The sequence below is a fragment of the Grammomys surdaster genome, unplaced genomic scaffold (assembly GCF_004785775.1).
Source record: "Grammomys surdaster isolate TR1022 unplaced genomic scaffold, NIH_TR_1.0 242, whole genome shotgun sequence".
In the NCBI taxonomy this organism is placed as follows: Eukaryota; Metazoa; Chordata; class Mammalia; order Rodentia; family Muridae; genus Grammomys; species Grammomys surdaster.
Window position 1 is genome coordinate 6,767,423 of NW_021604687.1, and position 11,931 is coordinate 6,779,353.

Sequence of the window (11,931 nt, forward strand, 5' to 3'; positions counted from 1 at the left end):
CCCTAGTGCACACCACGCCCCCTAGTGCATACCACGCCCCCTAGTGCACACTATGTCTCTGCTTTTTTCACATTCTGAAGCAGAATCTAAAGTTGCTGAGTTTGGGCATGAGCTCTCTTTCTCTGAAACCTTGTCAGACCTCAAAATTGTGATCCTCCTGCATCAGCCTCACAAACAATTGGGGTTACAGTCATGTGCTACTGGCCTGGTCACAGTGGTATTGAGTGGAAATCAAGTTGTAACTTTTTTTTTTTTTTTTTTTTGGTTTTTCGGGAAAGGGTTTCTCTGTGTAGTCCTGGCTGTCCTGGAACTCACTCTGTAGACAAGGCTGGCCTCGAACTCAGAAATCCGCCTGCCTCTGCCTCCCGAGTGCTGGGTTTAAAGGTGTGTGCCACCACCGCCCGGCTAAGTTGTAACTTCAGAAGAGATCTTTCAGACTTCATGAATATAACTCATAAAGAACCAGCAAGACCACCAGCCATCAAGGCGACCTTAAGGAGCCAACTACAGCACTGTGACATGGGTGGGGCTTGAGATGGAGAGTGAAGAAGGGAGACTGGGCGGCATGGTGGCAGGAGGTGGAGCTGTGCACTGTGTGACGGGGCAGGCGATAGTGAGCGTGGAGAGACCGGAATGACAAGCACTGACTCTGTGCTTATTCCTGCAGCTTTGGGCGTTGGTTTTCAGATGTTATTCACCGTGCGTGCGTGTGTGTGTGGGGGGGGGGGGGGGAAAGGGTCTGTTACTGTTCTGAAACTTACCAAGTAGTCAGGCTCCAGGGATCCAGCTGTCTCGATGTGCCCAGGTCTGGGATTACAGGCACAAGCCTCCACATCCAGCTTCTTTTTTCCCTTTTCCTTTCTTTTTTTTAAAAATTTTTTTATTGGATGTTTTATTTACATTTCATATGTTGTCCCCTTACCCCATCCCCCACCCACCCTCCTTTTTTCTTAAATTAGGCTTTTGGTTAGCAAATGAAGTAGTGGATTTCACGATGCTAGTTTCATACGCATATGTCATGCTCTACGATTCGTTGGGCTGTTTGGTAATTGTCTTAGAATTTGTATTACTTTGATGTAACACCATGACTAAAAAACAAGTTGGGGAGGAAAGGGTTTATTTAGCTAATATTTCCACAGGAATTTCATCAGGGAAGGAAGTCAGGTCAGGAACTCAAACAGGGCAGAAACCTGGAGGCAGGAGCTGATGCAGAGGCCATGGAGGGGTGCTGTTTATTGGCTTGCTCAGCCTGCTTGCTTGCTTGCTTGCTTCCTTCCTTCCTTCCTCCCTCCCTCCCTCCCTTCCTTCTTTCCTTCCTTTTTTTCTTTAATTTTTAAAGTCTTCTCTCATATGTTGCACCCTGGCTACAGTTTCCTTCTTTCTTATCCTCTCCCAGTTTCTCCCTCCCACACCCCTGTCCCCCACATCCACCCCCACCTCCTCCTCCCCCCAGAAGAGAGCAGGCCTCCGAGGACATCAACCAAACACAGCAGAGGAAGCTACAAGAATTCCAGGCATATACCATCACATCAAGGTTGGCCATGGCATCCCAGTAGGATGAAAAGTGTCCCACAAGTAGGCACAGGAGTCAGGAACAGCCCCTGGTGCCAATGTTAGGAGTCCCGCAAGAACACCAAGCTACTCAGCCATAGTATATAAGCCTGTGGTCAGACCACAGGCTCCCTGATCTCTGTAAGCCCCAATGAGTTGTGGTCAGTTGAGTCTGTGGGCTGTGTTCTTGTGGTGTCCTTGCAATTATAGAGGGGCTTGAGGGTAGAACTAGGTATGTGCATCAATTTTCTAGCTTATGGAGAAGTATAGAGTATTTTTCATAATACTCATTAGTTATTCATTTTATATCAACACCAGCCGATAGTTTTATGATTGCTATGGATTATGATGCTCGTGCAATTTAATTTTATGTGATGCTCTAATCACATGTTTCAATATTAACACAATGAGGAAACTTTGCTCCTGTGTAATGGTTTGGGAATGTTTTATTAAGTGTGTCTTCCAGGGCCACTCTTCCTGTGCCTTTGTTGGTAGACACAGAAGAACTGGAAGGCCAAGGAGGAAATGGGTCATGAGGGCATAGCCTCAGGCATACTGAGTGTGATCTCAGAACCAAGAGACCCTGACTACATAACAAATATTTCCTGAAGTAGAGGTAGTTTAACTCTTCAAATGTGGCGAATTGTGATCTGTAGCCAGTGATTGGAGTCTAAAAATAGTAGTTTGAACAAGTTAGGGGTTTTAATTTTCTTGATAAAATAAGTCTAGGGCAGGCAGTTGGTGCTGGGCATGGCAGCTCTCTGGTGTCTCGAGGGATCCTTCCTCTCTAGTGTACTTGATGTTTGGCATCTCTGGTAAGGATGGTGACTATTCCAAGGTTGGTTGCTCTAGCCTCAGGTATTTTCTTATTCTGCAGGAAGACGGAGGGGCAAGGGTCTACAGCTTTTGTATCTCATTGGCCAGAACTTACCTGCTCTGTCATCCTCACCCACAAAGAAGTCTGGGATATGTGTCTTGTCTGGACCTATTGTCATTTCCAGTATCAATCAATGACTAACAAGTAACGGCCACAGGGTGCTAGTAAGTACCCCTCATGGTACTTGTTGGAATAAAGTAACTCAAAGGTCTGAGGAGAGCAGCTCAGACAGAGCGCAGCTGTTCCATGCCTCGTGCTGCATTCTGCCCATCTCGAATGGTTTATCAGGGACCCTGTGGGCCAGAGCACCATGGCGATGTCATGTCTGCTCCAGCTCTATAGTGGGGTTGCATCTGTCAGAACTTGGTCTGTAACTAAAGGGGTCGCATTGCTATGTGAGGGCGTTTGTGTGGGCCCTGGTCCAGTCACACCCAGGTGTGTAAGCTCCCTCCCTTATTACAGGAGAGATGAAGAGAGGGAGCGGGATGTTTGGAAGTGATGTCTCTGCCTTTTTCAGGCACACTAATGAGGACATTAACACAGCAATTGGTAGCATTTAGTTGATTTTCACTCACTCTGTTTTTTTTTTTTAAGATTTATTTATTTTATTTATATGAGCACACTGTAGCTGTCTTCAGACACACCAGAAGAGGACATCGGATCCCGTTACAGATGGTTGTGAGCCACCATGTGGTTGCTAGGAATTGAACTCAGGACCTCTGGGAAAGCAGCCAGTGCTCTTAACCACTGAGCCATCTCTATAGCTCTTCCACTCAGTCTTTAACTCACGTTTTTGTATTTTATATACCGTGTTTACTCCATTTTCTTGCTAATGTATTTACTTTTGTGTTTGTGCCTTTGAGTGCTGTATGTGTGCTTAATGTGGCGGTCAGAAGATGTCTTGTGGGACATCTTTCTTCCATGTGGGCTCTGGGGCTTGAACTCAGGTTGTCAGGTTTGGTTTCACGCACTGAGCCATCTTGGTGGCCCTTGCTCCATTTTTATTTTCAGGTTTTTTTTGTTTTGTTTTGTTTTTCAAGACAGGGTTTCTCTGTATAGCCCTGGCTGTCCTGGAACTCACTCTGTAGACCAGGCTGGCCTCGAACTCAGAAATCCGCCTGCCTCTGCCTCCCAAGTGCTGGGATTGAAGGCATGCGCCACCACTGCCCGGCTCATTTTCAGTTTCTATGTTATTACTTTTCTATCGCTGTGATAAAACTCAGTGACCAAGGCAGTGTAAGGAAGAGAGTTTATGTTGGCTTAAGAGTCTGTCTATGGCTGGGAGGCATATCAGCAAGTGCTAGACATAGTGACAGGCACGGAAGCTGAGGGGTCACATCTTCAATTATAGAGACGAAGCAGAGAAAGTGAACAGGAAGAGGAGTGAGGGTATAAATGCTCAAGGTCCATTCCCAGTGACATACTTCCTTCAGCAAGACCACATTTCCTAAAACCCAAAAGCATCATCTATGGGTTCCACGTGTTCAAATATGTGAGCCTTACATTTCCCATCAGAACCACCAGTTCCACGGTCATCACCATAACAGCAGTACGATTCTATAGCCAGCAGCTGGTTCCCACCTGTCTCTACTCGTTTTGTGTTCAGACATTGACTCCTGTTTCTGATCCTGAGAAACAATGTAATCTTTGTGGAAACATCTATACAGGCTGTTTGTTGTTGTTTGGGGCAGGGTCTCATTGTGGAGCTCTGTCTGGAACTCCCTATGTATGTGACACTACTGTCAAACTCTTACATCTGTCTGCCTCCGTTCCCGAGTGCTGGCATCAAAGGTGTGAGCCACTGTGCCCAGCTCTGTGTACCATTTTATTCTATGTATAACACCAGGCTGTTGAGAAAGTCTTAGGTCCCATTAGAGAGCTTGTTGGTTACCAGCAAGTCTGAGTACTACTATTTAGGACTGTCTTAGAAGGACTGGCCATTGTTGTGGTTCGTGGGCATCACAGTCGGGTAGGACTACTAATTGCTAGCCTCCGTTGGCAGCTTGTGTAGCAGCTTCTCATACTACGAAAGCTAGTTCTCAGCGAGGAGGCTTTCTCTGAGCATTCTTTGTTTAAAGATAATTAGGGTTTAATTTGGGATTCTCGAGCAGTAACAGTGTTGTGATCGCACACAGTCCGTTGCTTACCTCAGCCTGAGCAGCATATAAAAGGCCCTCTTAGCACTAATATTAATTTCCCAAGTTTATACGTGGTTAAAGATATTTTGGTTTTGCAAAATGTTAGATTGACATTGTGGCCAGATGCTTAAATTATTGGGCTGTCCTTCCTGACATGGAGACTCTTAAGTGTGGCTCTGTGCACCACAGAGTTAAAGTGACCGTACTGAAGTGTTAGTGGTGTGCTCTGCTCTGCTGCCTTGACAGAACACCACAGACAAAGTGGCTCAAACAAGAGGCATGTGGTTTTCATAGTTTTGGAGACTGCAGGTTCAAGGCTAGGGAGGTACTGTCTGGGATGGCTCCTGGCAAGAACCTTCTTGCTGTGTTCTTGCTTGGCATCTCCACCATGCTAATGTGTGTAAGGCAGAAGGGAGGGAGAGAGGCAGACAGACAGTAGGAGAGAGGAAGGGAGGAAGGAGGGAGAGAGAGAGAGAGAGAGAGAGAGAGAGAGAGAGAGAGAGAGAGAAAGAAAGAGGGAGGGCAGGTTTGTGTGTTTAAGGCTTTAATGCATGAATTTTAGGGGCCTCCCAATTTTGTCCAGAATAAAGGGTAATGTGGACTTTTTGCCAAAAGGCCCAGACCATTTTCATTTATTTTTGTAGTTTACATAAATGTAAGACATAGAGCTTTATTGGTTTGGAAGAATACAGCGCTTTGTTTTAATTTTTCTGCTGTCTGGTGATTTTTATCCTATTTGATGATAGTTACTGTTTTTAAAAGGTTCTGACTTGTTGAGAATCTTTCAAGATTCTCATCTGCTTTGTCCCATGTCATGCTAGGTACACAGCCACTATCCCTTACTCAAAATGCGTCCAACCAGCAGCTCCCGGATTTTGGAATACTTGTACACGGATGAGATGCCGTGGGCTTAGGACTGAGTTCTAAGCGCTAAATGTATTTGTGTTTCATAAAGATCTGCACACACAGCCTGAGGATGACTTTATACTGTGTTTTTAGTGTACCTGTGTGTTGACTGACACCTGTCATGTAAGATCACTGGTTCACTGTGACATCAGGTTGGTGCCCAGAATTATTTCAGGTTTGGAGTATTGTAGGCTGCTTCGTGTGTGTGTGTGTGTGTGTGTATTTTCCATTTGTGTTTTGATTACTTTTCTCTTTGTTTTACATAATATTGACTGATAGCATTTGCTTTCAGTGCATGTATGAATGTGGGTGTGGTATGCCCAGGAGGTTGCTGCCTGGGGAACATGGCAGCCATCCTGGAGTGCGGTAGGCTGAGCCTACCACTGCGGTTGTGAGTGCCAGGTGGGAGGAAGCTTCTGCCTGACCTTTGACCCTTCTTGGGAGGCACTGGGCCTAGAGTCAGGAGTCTTCACTCTTGGCTGTATTCTGTTGCCTTGGGTGTCCCGCATCAGGGTTCTGTGTTTCAGGGTGGTTGACTGTAATGTAGGTGATGAAGGATCTCTTCCTTTCCTGTGACTTGTTGAACTTTGAACTTTGGGTGAGTCATGAGAGCAGAAGCCTCACACTGCCTTCACTCTACCTTGTCAGAGCTTTTAAGACCCACAGTAAGCCAACTTAACTGATGCTACGATACCTTCAGTAAAGCCCGTCTTTGCAGCTAGGGAATTCTAGAATACCTGGGCCAGCGTACCTGTGGGTCAGCCTTTTTATAGTTCTGATGTACTTAATGTTTTCTTACAGACAGAACCTCCACTGAACACACCAGAAAACAGAGAGTATCTTGCAGAAATCATGTTTGAATCATTTAACGTACCAGGACTCTACATTGCAGTACAGGTAATAAAAAAAAAACCCACATTGTTATTGTGATTCTGACAGTGGAAGAAGCAGTAATCCCAAGGTCGTTTGTGCTCAGCCTGGCTAGACACTCATAACTACCACTGAAATAAAACTGGTCTGGCTCTACAGTTTTCCTATGCAGAGTCTCATGTGTTTTTATTTGGGTGAGAAGTTAGAGATGTAGAAGTCTTTCTGTCTGTTTGTCTGCTTGCCTGCCTGTCTTTCCTTCCTTCTTTTTAAAAACCTTCTCACACTTGGTTTGGTTCACTGTACGTGTAAGAAAAAACAAAACAAAGCCAACAACAGTAAAAATGAAATGAACAGACATCATAAAATCCACTGGAAAACACGGGGGACGGGTGGCTCGGGCCATGACCCTGCCACCTGCGAGCATAAGGCAGAGAATCAGCCCACCGTTTTATCGCTGCTTTGGTGGTTGTACACGAAGAAGTTGGTTGGAGTTTTGAGGACTAACTGAGATGCATCTTTTTAAAAATTTCCTGCCTAGTACTACTTCCTTCTAAGAGAGAAGAGTCCACGGGGAGATGCGTTTTGGAGGAGCTGTGTACGGTTGTCTCCTCGTGTTCAGTCACAGTGCCTGTTAACACGGAAAAGGCTCCAACCAGTCCCACAGAAGAAATCTAGAATTATTATTTTTTTCTTTTGTTTGTTTGTTTGGGTTTTGTTTGTTTTGTTTTTTGAGACAAGGTTTGTCTGTGTAACCGTGGCTGACCTCAAACTCACAGAGATCAGCCTGCCTCTGCTGGCATCAAAGGTGTGTGCCACACTGCCTGGCTGATAATTCTACTCTCTCCCAGGACACATATAGTATACAGAATAGGAAGGCACTCAGAAACACTGAACGTGTTATTATTATTTAGACAAGATCTTACTTTATAGCTTACACTAGCCTCAAACTCAGGGTGATCCTCCTCTGTCAACCTCTCTGAGTGCTGTGATGACAGGTGTGTCCCACCATATCCCACAAGGACTAATGTTCTTAAAATGATCCACACACCATGCTTAGAGTCTCCATGGCAGGAAGGACAGCCCAATAATTTGGTATCTGCCCACAATGCCAATTCAGCATTTTGCAAAGCAAAAATATCTTTAACTGTAAAACCTCAGAAAATCAGTATTAATGCCGAGAAGGCCTTATACATGCTGCTCAGAATGAGGCGATGGTTACACTGCACACAATTGAAAGTTTACTTCCTGTGTCCATCTTGGCCTGAGCTTGGGCTAGACAGTTCCTTGCTGCAGGTGTCCTGTGCGCTGCAGAGTATGGGACAACAGCCCCTCCCAGCCTCCTCGCCTCTGACAGTCGTGACTGTGAGCAACGGCAGCAGAAGTGGCCAACTGCTCTTTGAGGACAGATTTGCCTCTGGCTGAGAACTGCTGTCTTCCACCTGCCAGAAGAGATTTTCTGGATGGGGGGCGGGGGGTCCTCATCATCTGTTAGAGAAGAGCTCCATGTGGGCTGGGTATGTAGCTCACTTGGTAGAGTGCTTGCCCAGTACAAAACCCCGGGTTTGATCCCAAGCCCTGTGTAAGCTGGGTATGGTGGTGTACATCTGAATTTCTAGTACTTCCTGGAGGCAGGAAGATCAGGAGTTCAAGGCCATTCTTGGCTACACAATGAGCCTAGGTTACAGGAGACCTTGCCTTCAGCCGCAGACAAACTCCCAAACAAACAAACGCTCCACCTTTCTTACCTTGCAGTGTTTGTGGACTTGGACCGTCATCAGATTAGAAGTTAAATCTTACGATTTAGCAGCGGGATTCCATTCCATTGATTTTTGTTTGTAAAACTCTATAGGTTTTTGTTGAAAACTTGACTCCTTCATTTGAAGTGAAAGCTGGCATGCCAGTTGGCCAAGGGAGAATTGTAATTTGGGAGATGTGGGGTCGGGAAAGGGAAGTCTCTCAGATGTATTAAGTAAGAAAGAGTTCTCTGCAGAATCCGAGACCAGCTGAGCAATGGCTTCTGATCTTCCTGGTGCTCTCTCTGCCTCTCTTCAATGTCTCTCTCTAGGCAGTGCTGGCTCTGGCGGCCTCTTGGACATCCCGGCAAGTTGGTGAACGCACACTGACGGGGATAGTCATAGACAGCGGAGACGGTGTCACCCATGTTATCCCAGTGGTAAGCACGGGGATCTTATTTTACTCTCTGAGGGTTAGCCTGACCTGGGGTAAGAGAAGAAATGGAAAAGGCAAAACAAAACTCAACCTCCTCCAAGTAACGTGCCACCTTTATGTGGCATAGTAGAAACAACAATGGGACCTTCCTTCCTTTCTTCCTTCTTCTCTCCTCCTGTCCCCCCGTACCTGTCTCCTTCCCTCTCTTTTTTCCTTTTTATTTTGAGACAGGGTCTCCTTCACTGGCTTGAACTGACAGATCTCTATCTGCCTCTGCCTCTCAAGTGCTGGGGTTAAAAGTATGTGCCACCACCTTGGCAATGGGAGTTTAGAGTCCAGGAAGGTGAGAAAGAGTTTGAAAGGTGGCTGTGTTTGTGACTTTGGTGGTTTTGAAATATGGAGCAAATTCTGTAGTCACATGCTCTTTTTGGCCAGGCTTCTGCTGTATCCCCATGAGTGTCACATCGGTGTCCTGGCTCGTTGTGGTGGCTTGAATGAAAATGGCCCATAGAGAGTGGCACTGCTAGGAGGTGTGGCCTTATTGGAGGAAGGGCATTACTGGGGGTGGGCTCTGAGGTCTCAGATGTTCGTTTGTTTTTGTGTTTTGTTTTTTTTTTCGAGACAAGGTTTCTCTGTGTAGCCTTGGCTGTCCTGGAACTCACTCTGTAGACCAGGCTGGCCTCGAACTCAGAAATCCGCCTGCCTCTGCCTCCCAAGTGCTGGGGTTAAAGGCGTGCGCCACCACCACCCAGCGAGGCCTCAGACGTTCAAGCCTGGCCTATGTGGCTACTTATTCCTGCTGCCTGAGAATCCAGATATTGCACTCTCAGCTCCTTCTCCAGCACCAAGTGTGCCAGCATGCCACCATACTTCCCACCATGACAATACTGGACTAAACCTCTGAACTATAAGCCAGCCCCAATGAAATGTTTCCCTTTATAAGAGTTGCCTTGGTCATGGTGTCTTCACAGCAATAGAAATCTTAACTAAGACTCTCACCATTCTGAGCTGCTGCAGTTAGACACCATTCTGGATGTGAGAGTTGAGGGTCAGGGCACTCCCAGTGAAAGGCTCTGATCGTCTGGAGCTTTGGAGAACTTGCCCTTGCCTCCGAATGAATTAAAGAGCTACAAGTGAAGTTCACAGCTGATTGCAGGGTTCTTACGATACCACCTTTGGGTTTTAAGTCATTAGGTGAATCACTTCTAACTCCCACTGCAGGAGACGCTCATGTCTTTCTTTTGGTCCAAGGGATTACTTAAAGGAGTTATTATTATTATTATTATTATTTTTTTTTTAAATCAACTAGAGTCAGTAGAAAGTCAGCCATTCCTGATCATCCCCCTTCAGGTTTCCTCAGTAACCATAGTTTTGGTGTTAACCACAGTTATAAACACACACATGAAATATATGAAGTTCTGTAGCTTGTTTTTGCTACTTTGTGGGTTTTTTCCCTACCCTTCCTCTGGTTTCACCTCTATTACTAGATAGGAGAGAAAGGATAGAGAGAGGGGTGTTGGAGGGAGGGAGGAAGAGAGAGGAATCCTTTAATCGAATTTTTTTCTTCTTGCTTCTTCTTTTGAGCATGACTACTCACAAGCCACAATCAACCCCCCCCCCCCACCAATGCCCACCAACCACCAACTTTGTCTCTTAGGGTTCTAGCATTTATTTATATGTAGTCAGAAAAGTACCTAGAATGCCAAGTGCCACACAGTCGTAGAAACTATCTGCAAAACCATGCCCCTGCTATAGCACCAGGCAAATCATAGTCAGCTGCTGTGATCAGTTGGAAGCAGCCCATATCCCACACCTGGGATCAAAATGAAAACATATAATATTTTTGTGTTGTTTTTTTTTTTTTTTTTTTTTGGTTTTTCGAGACAGGGTTTCTCTGTGTAGCCCTGGCTGTCCTGGAACTCACTCTGTAGACCAGGCTAGCCTCGAACTCTCGAACTCAGAAATCTGCCTGCCTCTGCCTCCCAAGTGCTGGGATTAAAGGCATGAGCCACCACCGCCCGGCTATTTTTGTGTTTTTTAAAGAAACCAAAATACCAGAAATACCACCACAGAGCTCTTTATTAAATTTGAAGGTTTTTGCTTTTGTAAGAGTGTGTGTGTGTGTGTGTGTGTGTGTGTGTGTACTGTGTTTGCATGGAAATGCATGTATGACCATATATAGTAGCCATATTATCTTGTGGAGAGTCAGTTCTCTCTATCATGTGAGTTCCAGGGATCAAACTCAGGCCAAGCACCTTTGTCTGCTAAGCTATTTTTTCAGCCCTTAAATAAGTTTAAGTTTTGAAAAAAAATTAAAAGTTATTTAATGTTATGTACGTGTCTCTGTATTGGTTTGTGCATGTGAATACAGGTTCCCCCAAGAGGCCAGAGGCATTGGAACCCCTGGAGCTGGAGTTATTTTGTCTGCTGTCCAATGTCAGTGCTCCCCACAGAGTTCAGTCCGCTGCAAGAGACCTTAGCCTCTGAGCTATTACTCCAGCCCCCTAAATATAATTTTAAAATGCAAATAAGAGTATTAAAAAAAATCCAAAGCTGAGTGGGGCGGCACAAGCCTGTAATTCCAGCATTTGAAAGGTGAAGGCAGGAAGTTCATAAGAAGAAAGGTCATCTTGGCTCTATACTGAGCTTAGGGCCAGCCTGGTATACATGAGGCCTTGTGTCAACCAGCTCCACAAAATGGAACACCTTCTGTCTTCATGTACATGTGTGTGCATACACACACCAACCAACCAACCAACCAACCAACCAAACAAACAAACAAAACCCAACTTGGCCAAAGCCTAGCAAACAGGTGGACTTCCTTTCTTGGTGCTTTGTATGAAAGGCTAAAGCCATGGAAGGCTTGATGGTCAGGAAGGACAACAATCCAAGTTCCTATCACCTGTGCCCCTGCCCACGTGTCCTCTTCATGGGAGAAGAGGACCCTTCAGAGTGGTCTCAGATGCTGGCTCTTAGGGGACTTGCTGGAGGAGGTGATGCTACTCTGGCCCTGGGCTCTCTCTCTGCTCTTGCAGAGCAGAGGGCCCGAGATCCCGGTGCTGGGGTCCCAGGTCTGCCTGCGTTTGGTTCTCCATCATCCCTACACTGCGGGCGAGGGTGAGCAGAGGCTCTCCCACCACTTGTTCACTTTGCCCAGGGTCAAGGGTCACTTGGCAAATATATGGTAGGAAGAGAAGACATTTCACATAGAGCCCAGGTCCAGGGAGAAAGGGTTTTGTAATTTTCACTGTGTATTACTTTAGGTTCTTCTCCCATTTACAAAAATTAATTTGTTACTGAAAATTTGGGTAAAGTAATAATAAGAGAACAAAGTTACTCATAAACCCATCTGGACAATCACATTATAAACTGCATAGCCCCTCAAGCTTTGTTAACATACACACACACACACACACACAC

At 45.7% G+C, this 11,931-nt stretch overlaps 1 protein-coding gene across 2 annotated transcripts in view; it reads left to right on the forward strand.

The window, feature by feature from the left end:
- Actr3b (actin related protein 3B) overlaps positions 1–11,931 on the forward strand; it is a 93,465-nt gene that overhangs the window by 62,314 nt on the left and 19,220 nt on the right. For both annotated transcript variants that reach the window (XM_028774686.1, XM_028774688.1), the window contains 2 exons: positions 6,274–6,369; positions 8,408–8,515. In XM_028774686.1, coding sequence (XP_028630519.1) covers positions 6,274–6,369; positions 8,408–8,515 — 204 coding nt within the window. The remainder of the gene's footprint in view (positions 1–6,273; positions 6,370–8,407; positions 8,516–11,931) is intronic.